General features: G+C 40.6%; 1 protein-coding gene across 5 annotated transcripts in view; it reads right to left on the minus strand.

The window, feature by feature from the left end:
* RIC3 (RIC3 acetylcholine receptor chaperone) overlaps positions 1 to 12,872 on the minus strand; it is a 65,089-nt gene extending 52,217 nt beyond the window's left edge. For 2 of the 5 annotated variants that reach the window (XM_045484400.1, XM_045484399.1), the window contains exon 1: positions 12,019 to 12,872. In XM_045484400.1, the coding sequence (XP_045340356.1) occupies positions 12,019 to 12,142 (124 nt within the window). In that variant the 5' untranslated portion in view covers positions 12,143 to 12,872. The remainder of the gene's footprint in view (positions 1 to 12,018) is intronic. The other 3 variants (XM_045484398.1, XM_045484396.1, XM_045484397.1) reach the window with 3 other exon arrangements.
* Between the last annotated feature and the right edge of the window lie 443 nt (positions 12,873 to 13,315).

Raw genomic sequence — 13,315 nt, forward strand, 5'->3', positions numbered from 1 at the left:
TCTTAAGACTAATAGCTGGGCTTGAAAAAAAAGCATAGAAGGCACCAGAGAATCTACTGCTGCAGACATCAAGGAAGAAAGTCATGATGAATCAAGAAATGTTGTAAATGAGTTACAAAATAAACTTGATGCAGTGACAGCAAGGATGGAAGAAGCAAAAGGAGAGAATAGATGAAGTAAAAGATAAAATTAAGGAAAATAATGAAGCTGAAAAAAAGAGGGAAAGGAAATGATTAGACAACAAGGGGAGAATTTTAAAGACCTAAGTGATTCAATGAAACAAAATAGTATCCATTATCATAAGAGTTCCAGAAGAAGAAGAGAGAAAGGGGCAGAAAGTTTATTTGAACAAATTATATCTGAGAACTTCCCTAATGCAGAGAAGGAAACAGGCATCCAAGTCCAAGAGGCAAAATACAAACATAAAGAGAGAATTCTGAAAGCAGCTTGGGATAAATGGACCTTAACCTACAAGGGTAGACACATAAGGGAAGTAGCAGACCTGTCCATTGAAACTTGGCAGGCTAGAAGGGAATGGCAGGAAATATTCAATGTGCTGAATAGGAAAAATATACAGCCAAAAATCCTTATCCAGCAAGGCTGTCATTTAGAATAGAAGGAGAGATAAAGGCTTTCCCAGACAAACAAAAACTAAAGGAGTTCATGACCACTAAACCACTCTTGCAGGAGATCCTAAGGGGGGACTCTGTGAGCGGAAAGCAGCAAAGACTACAAAGGACCAGGAACATCAAAACAAGCACAAAACCTACAGATAACACAATGACACTAAATTCGTATCTCTCAATAATCACTCTGAACATAAATGGACTAAATGCCCCAATCAAAAGACAAAAGAGCTTAAGAATGGATACTCATTTTAGACCTGAGGACACCTGCAGATTCAAAGTGAGGGGATGGAGAACCATCTATAATGTTACTGGACATCAAAAGAAAACAAGAGTAGCCATACTATATTTTATTTTTTCTAAGGTTTATGTTTTTGAGAGAGACAAAGCATGAGCGGGGGAGGGGCAAAGAGAGGAGGAGACACAGAATCCAAAGCAGGCTCCAGGCTCTGAGCTATCAGCACAGAGCCCAACACAGGGCTCAAGCTCATGAACTGTGAGATCATGACCCAAGTTGAAGTCATATGCTTAACTGACTGAGCCACCCAGGTGCCCCAGACAAACTAGATTTTAAAACAAAGACTGTAACAAGAGATGAAGAAGGGCATTATACCATAATTAGGGGGTCTATCCATCAAGAGGAGCCAACAATCGTAAATGGTTATGCTCCCAACATGAAACACCCAAATATAAATCAACTAATCACAACCATAAATATATATATAATGCAGTGATTGCCACTTACAGCAATAGACCGATCATGTAGGCAGAAAAATCAATAAGGAAATAACAGCTCTGAATGACACATTGGACCAGATGGACACAACAGATATATTCAGAACTTTTCAACCCAAAGCAGAATACACATTCTTCTCAAATGCACATTGAACATTCTCCAAAAGAGATCGCATACTAGGTCACAAAATAGCCCTCAACAAATATAAAAGGGTTGAAATCATACCATGCATATTTTAATCACAACACTATGAATGAAACTTGAAATCAACCACAAGAAAAAGTTTGGAAAGCCCCCAAATACATGGAGGTTAAAGAACGTCCTACTAAAGAATGAATGGGTTAAACAGGAAATTAAAGAAGAAATTAAAAAGTATATGGAAGCAAATGAAATGAAAATATGACAGTCCAAATCCTTTGGGATGCAGCAAAGGCAGTCCAGAGACGAAAATATATTGCAATTCAGGCCTTTCTCAAGAAGCAAGAAAGGTCCCAAATACACCACCTAACCTCACACCTAAAGGAACTACAAAGGCAGCAGCAAAGAAAGCCCAAAGCCAGCAGAAGAGAATAAAGATTAGAAATAAACAATATAGAATCCATAAAAAAAAAAAAGGTAGCAAAGATCAATGAATTTAAGAGGTGGTTTTTTGAAAGAATAAACAAAACTGATAAACTCCTAGCCAGACTTCTCAAAAAGAAAGGAGAGATAACCCAAATATATAAAATCACAAAAGAAAGAGGAGAGATCACAACCAACACCACAGAAATGCAAACAATTATTACAGAATACTATGAAAAATTATATACCAACAAACTGGACAATCTGGAAGAAGTGGATAAATTCCTAGACACCCACACACTACCAAAACTTAAATAGGAAGAAATAGAAAATTTGAACAGACCCATAACCAGCAAAGAAATTGAATCAGTTATCAAAAATCTCCAACAAATAAGAGTCCTGGGCCAGATGGCTTCCAAGGGGAATTCTACCAGACATTTAAAGCAGAGTTCATGCCTATCCTTCTCAAGCTACTCCAAAAAACAGAAATGGAAGGAAAGCTTCCAGACTCCTATGAAGCCAGCATTACCTCGATTCCCAAACCAGACAGAGACCCGACTAAAAAGGAGAATTACAGGCCAATATCCCTAATGAACATGGATGCAAAACTCTCAACAAAATACTAGCAAATTGAATTCAACAGTGTATCAAACAATTATTCACCACGATCAAGTGGATTCATTCCTGGGCTGCAGGGCTGGTTCAATATTCATGAATCAATCAATGTGGTACATCACATTAATAGAAGAAAGGATAAGAACCATATGATCCTGTCAATAGATGCAGAAAAAGCATTTGACAAAATACAGCATCCTTTCTTAATAAAAACCCTCAAGAAAGTCAGGATGGAAGGAACATATCTTAACATCATAAAAGCCATATATGAAAAGCCCACAGTTAATATCATCCCCATGGGGAAAAAAGTGAGAGCTTTCCCCCTGAGATCAGGAACAGGACAGCACCACTGTTGTTTAACACAGTGCTGTAAGTCCTAGCCTCAGCAATCAGATAATAAAATGAAATAAAAGGCATCCAAATTGGCAAAGAACTCGTCAAAGTTTCACTCTTTGCAGATGACATAATACTCTACATGGAAAACCTGAAAGACTCCACCAAAAAACTGCTAGAGCTGATACATGAATTCAGCAAAGTCGCAGGATATAAAAATCAATGTATAGAAATTGGTTGCATTTCTATACAACAATTACACCAATAATGAAGCAACTGAAAGAGATATCAAAGAATCAATCCCATTTATAATTGCACCAAGAACCATAAAATACCTAGGAAGAAATCTAACCAAAGAGGTAAAAAAAAACTGTACACTGAAAGCTATAGAAAGCTTATGAAAGAAACTGAAGAAGGGGTGCCTGAGTGGCTTAGTCAGTTAAGTGTCCGACTTCAGCTCAGGTCCTGATCTCATGGTCCATGGGTTCGAACCTTGCATCAGGCTCTGTGTGGACAGCTCTGAGCCTGGATCCTGTTTTGGACTCTGTGTCCCCATCTCTCTCTGCCCCTTGCCCCCCCATCTCAAAAATAAACATTAAAAAATTTTTTAATAAATTGAAGATGACACAAAGAAATGGAAAAACATTCCATGATAATGGACTGGAAGAACAAATATTGTTAAAATGTCGATACTACCCAAAGCAATCTACACATTCAATGCAATCCCAATCAAAATAGCACCAGCATTCTTCACAGAACTAGAGCAAACAATCCTAAAATTTGTATGGAACCACAAAAGACCCCGAATAGCCAAAGTAATGTTGAAAAAGAAAACCAAAGCTGGAGGCATCACAATTCTGGACTTTTGCCTGTATTACAAAGCTGGAAGCATCAAGACAGTATGGTAATGGCACAAAAACAGACACAGAGACCAATGGAATAGAGAACCCAGAAATGGACCCACAAACATATGGCCAACTGATCTTCAACAAAGCAGTAAAAAAGACATTCTCTTCAGCAAATGGTGCTGGGAGAACTGGAAAGCAACATGCAGAAGAATGAAACTGGACCACTTTCTTACACTATACACAAAAACAAATTCAAAATGGATAAAATACCTAAGTGTGAGACAGGAAACCATCAAAATCCTACATGAGAAAACAGGCAGCAACCTCTTTGACTCTGGGTACAGCAATTTCTTACTTGACATATCTCTGAAGGCAAGAGAAATAAAAGCAAAAATGAACCACTGGGACCTCATCAAGATAAAAAGCTTCAACACAACAAAGGAAACAATCAACAAAACTAAAAGCCAACTGAAGGAATGGGAGAAGATATTTGCAAATGACATATGACATATTAGATAAAGCATTAGTATCCCAAATCTATAAAGAACTTACCAAACTCAACACCCGAAAAACAAATAATCCAGTGAAGAAATGGGCAAAAGACATGAATAGACACGTTTCCAAAGAAGACACCCAGATGACCAACAGACCCATGAAAAGATGCTCAACATCGCTCATCATCTGAGAAATACAAATCAAAACCACACTGAGATACCACCTCACACCTGTCAGAATGGCTAAAATTAACAACTCAAGAAACAGCAGATGTTGGTGATGGTGTGGAGAAAAGAGAATCCTCTTGCACTGTTGGTGGGAATGCAAACTGGTGCAGCCACTCTGGAAAACAGTGTGGAGGTTCCTCAAAAAATTAAAAACGGAATTACCCTATGACCCAACAACAGCACTACTAGGAATCTATCTAAAGGATACAGGAGTGCTGATTCGAAGGGACACACGCACCCCAATATTTATAGAACCGCTATCAACATAGCAAAATTATGGAAAGAGCCCAAATGTTTATTGACTGATAAATGGAGAAAAAAAAGATGTGGTATATACATACAATGGAATACTACTCGGCAATGAAAAAGAATGAATCTTGCCATTTGCAGTAACGTGGATAGAACTGGAGGCCATTATGCTAAGTGAAATAAGTCAGAGAATGACAGATCACATGATTTCATTCACAGGTGAAATCTGAGAAACTTAACAGATGGCCAGAGGGTAAGGGAAGGAAAAATAAGATTAAAAACAGAGTGAGGCAATCCATAAGAGAGACTCTTAAATACAGAGAACAAACTGAGGGTTGATGAGGTTGGGGAAAATGGGTGATGGGCACTGAGGAAGGCACTTGTTGGAATCAGCACTGGGTGTTGTATGTAAGTGATGAATCACGGCATCTACTCCTGAAGCCACGACTACAAGACTACCCTGTACGTTAGCTAACTTGACCAAAGGGGGAAAAAAAATTCACTTTTAGTTCTAGCCACACTAAAATGTTCATATTTCCCAAATGTATACACCCAAGAAAAATGAAAACATGTCTACATCAAAGTTTATATTCAAATGTTAAAAGCAGCATTACGTATATAATAAAAAAATACATAAATAATCTAAATGTCCATCAATGGATGAATGGATAAACAAAATGTAGCATATCCACAAAATGGACTACTATTCGGTCATAAAGTCATGAAGTACTGTTACATGCTACAACAGGGATGAACCTTGAAAACATTATGCTAAGCAAAAGAAGCCAATCACAAAAGATCACATATTGTATGATTCCATTCATATGAAATTTCCAGAACAGGAAAATTTATACATACAGAAAGTTGCCTAGGGCTGAAGGCAGAGTGGGGTGTGTTGGAGGGTGATGGATAAAGAGTATGATGGAGATGGGGGGGATGACAAAGTAAATGTTCTAACACTGATTGTGGTAATGGCTGTACAACTCGGAATAGAACAAAAATCACTGAACTGTACACTTGAAGTGGATGAACTGTATGTGAACTTTATCTTAAGAAAGCCGTTAGGAGAAAAGAAAATCTCCTGTTCTAGGACACCTTTCCTGCTCCCAATAAAACTGATCATTCTAATCATGAGTTCCCACTGTTTCCTGCAAGGTGTTTGAGTATATGCAACTGATATTGTTCTTCACTTATTTATTGTCCATTTACCTCTACTAAACTGTGCATTCCTCAGGCAGATAATTGGCTCATTTTTCTTAGAATCCACAGTTATCTGTACACTGTGTACACACTAAGTGAAAGAGCACATCATAAATATTTACTAAAAGATGGTCTAAACAGCGGTCATGTGGAAAAGGGACTGTACTTGTTTCACATAGTCCAATGGGCAGAAATGAAAGTTACAATGGCGGGTTTTAAGAATTTTCAAAAATCAGGGTTGTCTTTCTCTAAAACAAAGGTTTCTTGGTTCTGTGAATTCTCCGAATTGACACTCAAATTGTGAATGTATGTGTAAACAGTATGTGAATTTTTCTAGGGAGAAACTCTAACTTTCATCAGATTCTCAAAGGGGTATGTAACCCCAAAATGGGTAGGAATTGCTATTTTTTTTCTTTTTAAAAGATTTTAGGGGTGCCTAGTTGGCTCAGTCAGTTGAGCATCCAACTTAGGCTCAGGTCATGATCTCATGGTTTGTGGGTTCAAACCCTGCGCCAGCCTCTATGTTTACAGCTCAGATTCGAGATGCTTTGGATTCTGCTTCAGATTCTGTGTCCCCCTCTCTCTGCCCGTCCCCTGCTCACACTCTCTTTCTCAAAAATAAACATTAACAAGATTTTAATTAAAAAATTTAATCCCAGTAAACATACAGTGTTATATTAGTTTCAGGTGTGCAATTTAATGATTCAACAATTCCATGTATTACTCAATGCTCATCAAAAGTGTAGTCTTGGGGTGTCTGGGTGGTTCAGTTGGTGGAGTGTCTGACTCTTGGTTTTGGTTCAGGGGATGATCTCACAGTTCATGGGATCGAGCCCTGCGTCAGCCTCCATGCTGGCAACACAGAGCCTGCTTGGGATTCTAACACTCTCTCTCTCTCTCTCTGCCTCTCCCCCACTTGTGTGCACATGCACCCACACTCTCTAAATAAATAAGCATTAAAAAAAATGTAGTCTTTAATGCCCTTCATCTATTTCACCCATCCCCCAACCTACCTCTCCTCTGGTAACCATCTGTTTGTTCTCTATAGTAAGAGTCTGTTTTGTGGTTTGTCCTTTTTTCCTTTTAATTTTTATTTTCGCTTTTTATATTTTAGTTAGTTAATACACAGTGCAATACTGGATTCAGAAGTAGAATTCAGTGATTCATTACTTAGATACAACATCCAGTGCTTATCATGACAAAGAATTATTCACCATAATCAAGTGGGATTTATTCCTGGGCTGCAGGGCTGGTTCAATATTAGCAAATCAACCAACATGATACACATTAATAAAAGGATAAGAACCATATGATCCTGTCAATAGATGCAGAAAAAGCATTTGAAAAAAATATAGCATGCTTTTTTTTTTTAATATTTATTTTTGAGAGAGTGAGAGAGACAGAGCGTGAGCGAGGGAGGGGCACAGAGAGAGAGAGGGAGACACAGAATCTGAAGCAGGCTCCAGGCTCTGCACTGTCAGCACAGAGCCCAATGCTGGGCTTGAACTCATGAACCATGAGACCATGACCTGAGCCGAACTCAGATGCTTAACCAACTGAGCCACCCAAGTGCCCCATGAATTCTTTAATGTTTAATTTTGAGAGCAAGTGCACAAGCAGAGAGGAAGGGCAGAGAGACTGGGGGACAGAGGATCCTAAGTCAGCTCCACACTGACAGCAGAAAGCTTGAGCATCCGTTCTTGATAAAAACCCTTAACAAAGTAGGGATAGATACAACATACCTCAATATCATAAAGACCATATACTAAAGACCCGCAGCTAGTATCCTTAAAGGGGAAAAACTGAGAGCCTCTCTCCTACTATCAGGAACAAGACAAGGATACCCATTCTCACCATTACCATTTAATATAGTACTGAATGTCTTAGCCTCAGCAATCAGACAACAAAAAGAAATAAAGGACGTACAAATTGGCAAGGAAGAAGTCAAACTTTCACTCTGCAGACAATGTGACACTCTATGTAGAAAACCCAAAAGACTCCACCAAAAAATTGCTAGAATACATGAATTCAGCAAAGTCATAGGATATAACATCAACTGTGCAGAAATCTGTTGCATTTCTATACACCAGTAATGAAGCAGCAGAAAAAGAAATCAAGGAATCAATCCCATTTACAACTGTGCCAAAAACAAGAAGATAGTTAGGAATAAACCTAACTAAAGAGGCAAAAAAAAAAAAAAAAAAAAAAAAAAAAAAGAAAATCTGTACTCTGGAAGCTACAGAAAACTTGCGAAAGATACTGAAGAGAACACAAAGAAATGGAAAAACATTCCATGCTCATGGATTGGAAGAACACTGTTAAAATGTCTATACTACCCAAAGCAATCTACACATTTAATGCAATCCCTATCAAAATACCTGTACCACCAGCATTCTTCACAGAGCTAGATCAAACAATCCTAAAATTTGTATGGAAGCACAAAAGACCCTGAATAGCCACAGCAATTCTGAAAAAAATAAAACTAGAAGTATCATGATTCCAGATTTCAAGCTATATTATAAAGCTGTAGTCATCAAGACAGTATGGTTCTGGCAGAAAAACAGACATATAGATCAATGGAACAGAATGGAAAACCCAGAAATGGACCCACAACCATATGGTCAACTCATCTTCAACAAAGCAGTCTCTTCAGCAAACATTGTTGGGAAAACTAGACAGCGACATGCAGAAGACACACTGGACCACTTTCTTACACTATACACAAAAATAAACTCAAAATGGATGAAAGACCTAAACGTAAGACAGGAAACCATCAAAATCCTAGAGGAGAACAAAGGCAGCAAACTGTGATCTCGGTCAGAGCAAATTCTTACTAGACACATCACTGAAGGCAAGGAAAACAAAAGCAAACATGAACGACTGGGACTTTATCAAGATTAAAGATTCTGGGGGTACCTGGGTGGCTCAGCCAGTTGAGCATCTGACTTTGGCTCAGGTCATGATCTCATGGTTCATGAGTTCGGGTCCTGCATGGGGCTCACTGCTGCCAGCGCAGAGCCCTCTTCAGATCCTCTGTTCCCCTCTCTCTCTGCCCCTCCCTTGCTCATGCTCTCTCAAAAATAAACGTTAAAAAATCCACAAAGATGAAAAGCTTCTGCACAGCAAAGGAAACAATCAACAAAACTAAAAGGCCGCCTACAGAATGGGAGAAAATATTTGCAAACAGCACATCTGGTAAAAGATTAGTATCCAAAATCCATAACTTCTCAAACTCAACACCCAAAAAAACAAAATGGACCCAGTTAAGAAATGGCAAAACACATGAATAGACACTCTTCCAAAGAAGACATCCAGCTGGCTAAGACACATAAAAAGATGCTCAACAACACCCACCATCACGGAAATACAAGTCAAAATCATAGTAACATATCACTTCACACCTGTCAGAATGGCTAAGATTAACACAAAAAACAACACATCCTGGTGAGGATGTGGAGAAAGGGGAACCCTCTTGCACTGCTACTGGGAATGCAAACTGGTGCAGCCACTCTGGAGGACAGTATGGAGGTTCTTCAAGAAACTAAAAATAGAACTACCCTATGACCCGGCAATTTTACTACTAGGTATTTACCCCAAGGATACAAAAATACAGATTCAGAGGGGTACATGCACTCCAATGTTAATAGCAGCATTATCAACAATAGGAATGGCTGTTTTTATTTTTTAATGTTTATTTATGTTGAGAGAGAGCAGGTGTGCTCACACAAGCACGCAGAGAAGGGGCAAAGAGAGGAGAGAGAGAATCCCACACAAGCTCAATGCTGTCAGCACAAATCCCAACACGGGGCTCGAACCCACAAACTAGGAGACCATGACCTGAGACAAAAATCAAGCGTCAGACACTTAAGGGACTGAGCCAATCAGGCACCCTGAAATCACTATTTTAGAAATGTGACATACCGGTGTGAGGATTTTAATTAATTTCTTTTTTTTTGAAGTCTAGTTGACATACAATGTTACTATGTCATACACCTGAAACTAATGTAATTCCACAACTCTACACATTATGCTCACAAGTGCAGCTATCCTCTATACTGCACAGCCCTGTGACACCATTGGCTATAACACCTGTGCTGTACTTTCATCCTGTGACTTATTAATTTCAAAACTGGAAGCCTGTACCTCCCACTCCTCTTCGTCTGTTTTCCCCATTCCCCCCCCCCCCACCCCTCCCATTTGGGGATCATCAGTTTGTTCTCTAGGTTTACGGGTCTGTTTCTGTTTGCTCATTTGTTTAATGTTTTAGATTCCATTTCACATATAATTGAAATTATATGGTATTTGTCTTCCTGACTTATTTCACTTAGCAGAATACCCTCTAGGTCCATAAAAGGGCAGAGGTTTTAGTTAGCAAAATTTCAGTTACTGACATAGATCATTCAAGGTAAGTTTTTGCCTAGATTATACTCTTTCAGTAACTAATGCAAAAAGAGAATTCACAGTATTACTAGCTTCATGAACTTAACTTATTTACGTTATTTATTGACTGCCATTTTAGCTAAATGCTAAATGAAGTAGTTAGTGGTAGACAAGACAAAGTCCCCGTCTTCATGAAGCTTACATACTCGAAAGTAGAAACAGAAAAAAAGTGAGTAAACAAATAAGAACATTTCATACCATATAGTAATTCCTTCAAAAAGGAAAATAATACAACATGAAGGACTAAGAAGTGATTCGGGTGGAGTTGTCTTAGCTAGGGAGAGTCTCTCTGAGGAGATTACATTTGAGCTGAAACTTGAGTAAGGAGAAGGAAGGTGAGGTAAGAACATTCCAGGGAATAAGGAGAACAGAAAGTGTTCTCATCTCTAAGATGACAACATTGAATATCAGCTCTTGAGTTCTCAAGGGAAAGAGCCACATTTAATCTCTCTACAACATGTATAAGAGTATCTTCCACTCACATTCAATGGAACTTATTCAAGATAATTCAGCATAATGGAATTCAATTCAGTGAAATACCATTTTAGAAGAATCTTTACTGCTCAAGATCATCACGAATTAATCTTCAAGGCAGACAAGGCAGGATCATTAGACAAAGTGAGCAAAACCTTTAGGATTTTGTAACAAGGTAGAAAGAAAAAAATGTGATAATTTTTTGGAAGTCTCTTCCAGGTAGATAGTTTTACAAGCATAAAGTTTATCAAGCAAATTCTATCACGAGAATTCTGGGTTCAATCTGTCCTTCATCCCTAGAATTTAGTGCTTTGCATTCTATAGTATTTCTAATTTATGATGTGCAAGAGAATGGAACTATATAGTCAGTGTGCACAAATAACAGGGAAGTGGATCTCAGTTCAAAAGGAGCTGTCCAATCACCAAGGGCTGAATATTAGTGCAAGTGTCTGGAGACTATAAAACCATCCTCAAGGGTATTACAGAGATTATTTACAGGAGAAAGTTCCTAGAAGTTCAAGACCTACAGAGAACTGTTCTAGTCCCTTCTCTCAACCTGGACATCCATCCCTTTACACTCATTATGGAAAAGCCCCTGAAAGTAACCAACACGGTGGGTTTGTAAACACCACAAAGATCATACCAACAACAAAGGATTACCAAACAATTTAAGTAAGGGGAAAGTAGTAATCTGTTCATCTCAGTAACTGAAATTTGAGTTAAAAATTTCAAATTATACTTAAAAAGGCACAAAAACAGGCTCAAGCGGGGCGGTGGAAGTACACAACGACTTAAGGCTAACCACACCGATATCAATTGACTTTATGTAAAAGCACGACAGAACGCACACGGAAACCCCCGACAGGGGAATCCAAGTGGAAGCCCTCCTGACTCAAAGCACCTGAGCAGATGGCGACAGCTGGGTTAAGGCAGTGAGGGCAAGGGGAAAAGCTTCGAACGGGTGTGCGACAGGCCACCAAGAGGGTGCCCAGGCGCGCGCGAACGCCAGCACTCCCGGCCCTTCCTGCGTCAGGAGGTCGAAGGGACCAGACAGCTGGAGGAGTCGTCCGCTGACGCCAAGGGACCCGCAGGGGCTTGGCACCTCCCAAACGCCGCCAGGTCCGCCCTCTCTAGCCCTTTCGAGGAGACCTGGAGCACCCCTCAGTGCAGCAGTGCTCTTCGCAGACTGAGGGGAAGCTAGCCCGCTTGCTCACCTTCCGGCGCCGGCGGCGGCTCCTGCCGCTTTCCGCGGGACAGGAAGGCCTTGGGCAGCAGCAGCGACACAGCCAGGACGAGCCCCGAGGCCAGGGCCACCCTCTGCACGGTGGAGTACGCCATGGCCGCCGCCCTCGCCACAGGTGCCGACGCCAGCCGGAACCGGAACCGCAGCGCCGGCGGCCTCCTCCGACCGAACCGGGGCTGCGCGGACGGCGACGCGCGAGGGACAAGTGCGCCAGGCGCCCGCACCGCGGTCGCGGCCTCCGTACTCGCACCCGCGGCCTCCCGTCTTTGCCAACTGGAAACTCCTCCCTCTCCACGTCCCACGCCCAGGGGCGCGTCCACCGGACCCGGGGTATTGGCGGTCCCGGCCTTCTGCGCATCCCGCTCACTGCGTGGCTGCGTCCGTGCGTCCGTCCCCTTACCGCAGGCAGCTCCCGTTGCTCACTGTTCTCCGTCTGTAGCCAAAGGAGCGAATGCTGAAACGCACGCCTAATGATCCCCCTCCACAGCGTAAAACCTTTCAAGAACGCCTCTTTATCCTTGGCACAGCCATCCGACTTGTTTCTATGCCCTGAAAGCTCTGAATGATTTGGTCTTAACAGTGCTGCATCCAAACTAGATCATTTGCTCTTTCCGCAGCATATTCCTTGCTTTCCTGGGGCCTTGGCTTGTCCTGTTCCCTCTGCCTGGAAAATTCCTAACGCCATCTCCACTGGGTAAATACTTCTCTGTAGAACAACTGGAAAAAAAACAAACAAACAAACAAACAAAAAAAACAAAAACACTCTCTTCGTGAAACTTTTCCAGTCAGCTTCTCCTTCCTCTGCATTCCCACAGTCCTCCATTACTGTCTTTATTATTTAATGTTTATTAGCTAAATGAATATGCATTTTACGAACATTCAGTTCTTCTGATGTATCAAATCCGGAAATGGCACTCCAGAGTATGATAAGATGGGCTTCCTTATGGGACAGATAGGTATCTATGCAGAATATTTTCTGCATTTTCTGGAGTAGTCAGCTCAACTGGAAGGAGAGGGTCAAGACAAGTTCCTCAAAGTACGTGAAATTCGAGTGTGTTTTTGAAAAATAAGTCACTAGACAGGTGGGAGGATTTAGAGTATTCAGGCAAAGGATGCAAAGAAGGCAAAGGCATGAAAGCCTGTGTGTGTTCCAAGAATTGCTAGTGATTCATTTTGGCTGAGCCACAGGGTTGCTGACAATATAAAGTGATAAGACTACAAATATAAGCAGGAGCTAGATTGTGAGAAGCTTGGATATAACTTCCAGT

Source organism: Leopardus geoffroyi, chromosome D1, assembly GCF_018350155.1.
Source record: "Leopardus geoffroyi isolate Oge1 chromosome D1, O.geoffroyi_Oge1_pat1.0, whole genome shotgun sequence".
Taxonomy (NCBI): domain Eukaryota; kingdom Metazoa; phylum Chordata; class Mammalia; order Carnivora; family Felidae; genus Leopardus; species Leopardus geoffroyi.